General features: G+C 31.5%; 1 protein-coding gene across 1 annotated transcript; it reads left to right on the top strand.

The window, feature by feature from the left end:
* Positions 1-2,741: 2,741 nt before the first annotated feature.
* LOC308430793 (olfactory receptor 7E178-like) lies at positions 2,742-3,671 on the top strand (the record flags this gene model as incomplete). The annotated part of the gene is made up of 1 exon (XM_080930080.1): positions 2,742-3,671. The coding sequence occupies one exon, from the start codon at positions 2,742-2,744 to the stop codon at positions 3,669-3,671; it is 930 nt and encodes a 309-aa protein (XP_080786206.1).
* Positions 3,672-4,707: the final 1,036 nt, after the last annotated feature.

The following is a 4,707-nucleotide window of genomic DNA, read 5'->3' on the forward strand; positions in this document are numbered from 1 at the left end:
TGTAAGAAGATAAATATCAATAATCAGTGAACTGTGGGAAGATTTGGTAGAGATTAAACCAGTCTTAAAATGTTTGCTGTGCCATTGAATTCCTGAATTTAAATTAAAGTAGTTGATTTTAGAGGAAATATATTGTCTTTAGAAATATGGTTTAATTGAAAGCATCTTCATATGTCACAAGAATTTGAAGCTAAGTGTCAAGATAAAGTTTTGGCTCTAGTGTGGCCTTATGCTTTTCAACTGTACACGAGTGGGTTGTATTTGAGAGAAACAGGAAAAAACATGAAAACAAAACAAAAGTGAACAAAAAACTATCCTGAAACCTTCCATTAGAGATGTAGGTAAAACATGTTACCAGATTCTTACAAGTAACATCAGAAGTATAACCTGCAAACTCAGCCTTACTTCTTCACTAGTTCTCATGTAACAGTTACAGAATATTATGGAACAAGAGATTGCATAGATGGAGCTACACATTAATAAGCATGTCTATCATGTTCAAAGATAGGGGATCTTAATTTACCAATAGTAAATAAAAAATGAAGTAAGGGAAGAAGGAGCCAAAGAACCTAACAAAGAAACAAAGAGGGAGAAAAAACAAAGATGTAGAGTGACAATTAGAAAATCATATTGAAAAACAGAAAAAGAATAAAATATTGTAGCTAAGTATGTTACCATATGCCTATGTATTAAAGGACTTGGCATACTGAGACAGGATGACATGATTAACGGCAAAGGGAAATAATAAAAACAAACCATATTCTACTCTGGTAACTATATATTTAGCTTTGAAAAGAAAATTGTGGGTTTAGCTTCAACAGAAAGTATGGACAGTAATGATTAGGCAAGGCATTTCAAAATGAATATGTGGAAAGTATTTTAAATAACTTGGAATGTTGCATTATGAAACTCGTTTTGTTCAACAACCAAAAAACAAAAAATATTACTTAACCATTTTACTTTATCAATTAATAACACATTCAGAATCAATTGTGTAGAATAATTTTACTGGCAAAAATAAATAAAAAATGTTTATCAAACAATTAAGATGAAAAATGATTATACATGTATGTGCAATTAATAATATACTTACCTGATAATATCACAGTTGTGAAAAAGCTGGCTCTTACTAAATACAAGTTACAAAATCAGAAAATGGAAAAATAAAGAAACTATATTAAACATAAATTTAAATTGACTGAAAACAATTGAAAAAAAGGAATTTAAGTGTAATTTTTAATAAACTTTTGACTATTTTTTATTTTGTGTACAAAACTGTTGTGTGTATATACTTGAGGAAGCCATAATAGAATGTAACTTCTTCCTGTATTTGAGTTACAGGCTATTGTGAACGACCTGAAAAAGATGCTCAGAACAAAACTTGGGTTCCCTGGTAACAAAGAAAGTGACTATAGCTGCTAAGCAAAATATCCACAGCTTGTTTAAGCCTGTGTATTCAGAATATGAACCTCAGGAAGTAAGGTTAGTGCACTTTTTAAAGATTAAATATGCATGCTAGGGCACTGAGGAAGGGTGGCCAGGTGGCGCAGCACTCTCATAGAGGCAGGGAAGGAGATAGATTTTAGTGGAGGGGAAACTATGAAGATGAATAACATTTAAAATGTAAATAAAATAACCAATAATATATATATATATATATATATATATATATATATATATATATATATATATATATATATATATAATCATAACTAGGTTCATTTCTTTGATTTTCCAATGGAAATAGAGTGGAAAAAGAAATTTCTTTTGCACGTGTAGTTTTACTAGTTAGGGGAAATTTTGATGGATTATATTTCAAAGAAATTTTCATGGAATAGTTGTTTGAAAATATTTATCTCTCAAATATATTTTGCCTAGAGTTTCAGATTATGATCGATGTTGATCACCTTTCTCTCACAGAGTATATTTAAGAAACTGTTATAAAAATTTGCCACAACTGGGAATTGTTCATGACTTTGTCTTTTTTGCATTATTATCAAAATGCTCAAGACAAGCTTTTTAAAAAATAGTTTATGTACCTCACAGTTTATTGTCTATAAATTTAAAACTTGTAGTACAGCCTTGGATTATATTCACTTCATGAATGAAGAAATAAAAATGTTTTGAAGAAGTCGTAATATATTACAAAAGGAAACCAGAGGAAATGGAGGATCTTAATGCCCACAAAACTTAACTTAATTGGTGAACGTCCCATGAGTTCTCTTTTCTATTTTCTTTTCTGTCATGTTCTATCCTGTGCATATTCATTTTATTTCAAATTCTTTCTTCTTTTCCTTTACTTTCCCTTCCCTTTAATTCATTTCTCTTTTCCTCTCTTTTTGTTTCTATCCGTAATACATTTGCTCCTTTCCTCCTATCTTCATTCTTTCTATCCTTCATCCTCTGTGTTCCTTCATATTTCCTCTTTATCCTCCATTCATTATCCATTTTATGTGGGGATTCAATAGACTTTGGTTCCTAAATTGACTACAAAAGTCAACACTACTGACCTCAATTTAAATGATGAATTATGTGTCTTAAATTCTAGAACTAAATACCACATAGAAAACAAATTATGAACCATTTTTCAGTAAACAAACTATGTTTAAAGGATAAAATATAGTGGGTATGGAAATTTCTTATGAATTTCTGGATTAAAAATATATGTATGCAGCTTATTGTTTCTATAATGCATAATTAACTAAAACCGACTTTTTCATTTGAAAAGATATTCCAGCCCCATGGAACAATATAATTTAACAAATAGCATGGAATTCCTTCTCCTTGGACTCCCAGAAGACCTTGAACTGCAGCCCATATTATTTGTACTATTTCTGCTCATATACCTGCTGACTGTGCTTGGAAGTGTGCTCATCATCTTAGCCATCAGCACTGATCCCCAACTCCACAGCCCTATGTACTTCTTTCTCTACTGTCTTTCATTGTCTGACATCGGCTTCAGCAGCAGCACCATCCCCAAAATCCTGATAAACTTGCAGACCCATAGCAAATCCATAACTTATGGAGCCTGCTTAACTCAGGTGTCTTTCTACTTCTTTTTTGGGTGTATGGAAAGCCTACTACTCCCTGTGATGGCCTATGACCGATGGGTAGCCATTTGTCACCCTCTACACTACCAAGTCATTCTGAATCCTCGCCTGTGCAGATGCTTGGTTATCATTTCATTTTGTATCAGTCTCATTGATTCACAGACACACTGCTTGATGGTGTCACAACTAACATTTTGCACTAACAGAGAAATCCCTCATTTCTTCTGTGATGTTCTAGAGCTTCTAAAACTTGCCTGTTCTGATCCCTCTATCCGCAAAATAGACATATTTTTTGTCACTATCCTTCTTGGTTTCCTTCCTGCCTCAGGAATCTTTTACTCCTATTATAAAATTATTTCCTCCATTGTTAGAGTCCCTTCATTGTTAGGGAAATATAAAGCCTTCTCTACGTGTGGATCTCACCTGTCTGTTGTTTGCTTATTTTATGGTACAGGTCTTGGTGTTTATCTAAGTTCATCTTTTTCTAGTTCTTCAAAGGAAAGTGTGGTGGCCTCAGTAATGTATACCATGGTTGTTCCCATGCTGAACCCCTACATCTACAGCCTGAGGAACAAGGATATCAAGAAAGGCCTGCAGAAACTCTACAGTCAAATTATATAAGTTACCTTCCTGGATAACCCCTTAATATAGTCACTTCAGTATGGTCACAAAACTGATGTATAGTGAAACATGTATTGACTATATAAATTTGTGAATAAAAAAAGATCAAAATTTAATATGAGTGGTGAATCTAGGTGTATCTTGTTCTTCCAGTTCAAGATTAATATTATAGCTTTAATGTAGACTAGTTTCTGAACATATGACCATAAATATGGTTACATCATGGCTTTTTATACAATGAAATAGAAAAGAATGTATGCAGACATATTAGTAAGGTTTGACTGTTAAATATTTCAATTTGTTTACCACATGCACATAACAAAACAAAAATATTTTACTACATGAATAAAATCTTTCCATAGTTTCATAACATAATTGATATGCATGGAAATATGAAATTGACATAATTTGACTTATTGCAAAATGTTTAATTTTAACAATTGATATTTGTATTGCTATCTTGAGTTTCATAAACCAGCTAGTTGCAATATATTTTCTCTGGAATGTATACATTCCCTTTTGATCATGTGACCACTAATATTATTTACATGCTCTAGTGTTACCCATTTTCTTGAGTATATATTGACAATATTGATAAGACTTAATGGGTTAGTTGCAGACACTCATGAAATTTGGTGCGAATCCTGTATTAAGCAATGTAGAGAGATTTTGTGGTAGTGAAGTGAAAATGTGCGATTTATGTGCTTATAAATCATTATCCACATGGATGAACTTCAAAAATGTATAGAAAACATTTATATTACTAAAAGAGTTTTAACATGATATTACATCTTAGTGTACTTTTTTCTTGGAGAAATAGGTTGATATTATAGCTTTGATATTATGAAAAATGCTGTCTAAAAAGTGTACTACAAATACATCAAACTCTTTATGTGGTAGATGTGGTTAGAATCCTCTGAATAAATGTTCAGAAATAATACAAATAGAATGCATTTAGTTTCACTTTTTGAAGAGTTTTTATACTAATTTCACATGGGCAGAATAATGTACTTTCTACTAAATAATATAATTTCTA

The sequence above is a fragment of the Micromys minutus genome (genome assembly GCF_963924665.1).
Source record: "Micromys minutus genome assembly, chromosome: 16".
Lineage (NCBI taxonomy): Eukaryota > Metazoa > Chordata > Mammalia > Rodentia > Muridae > Micromys > Micromys minutus.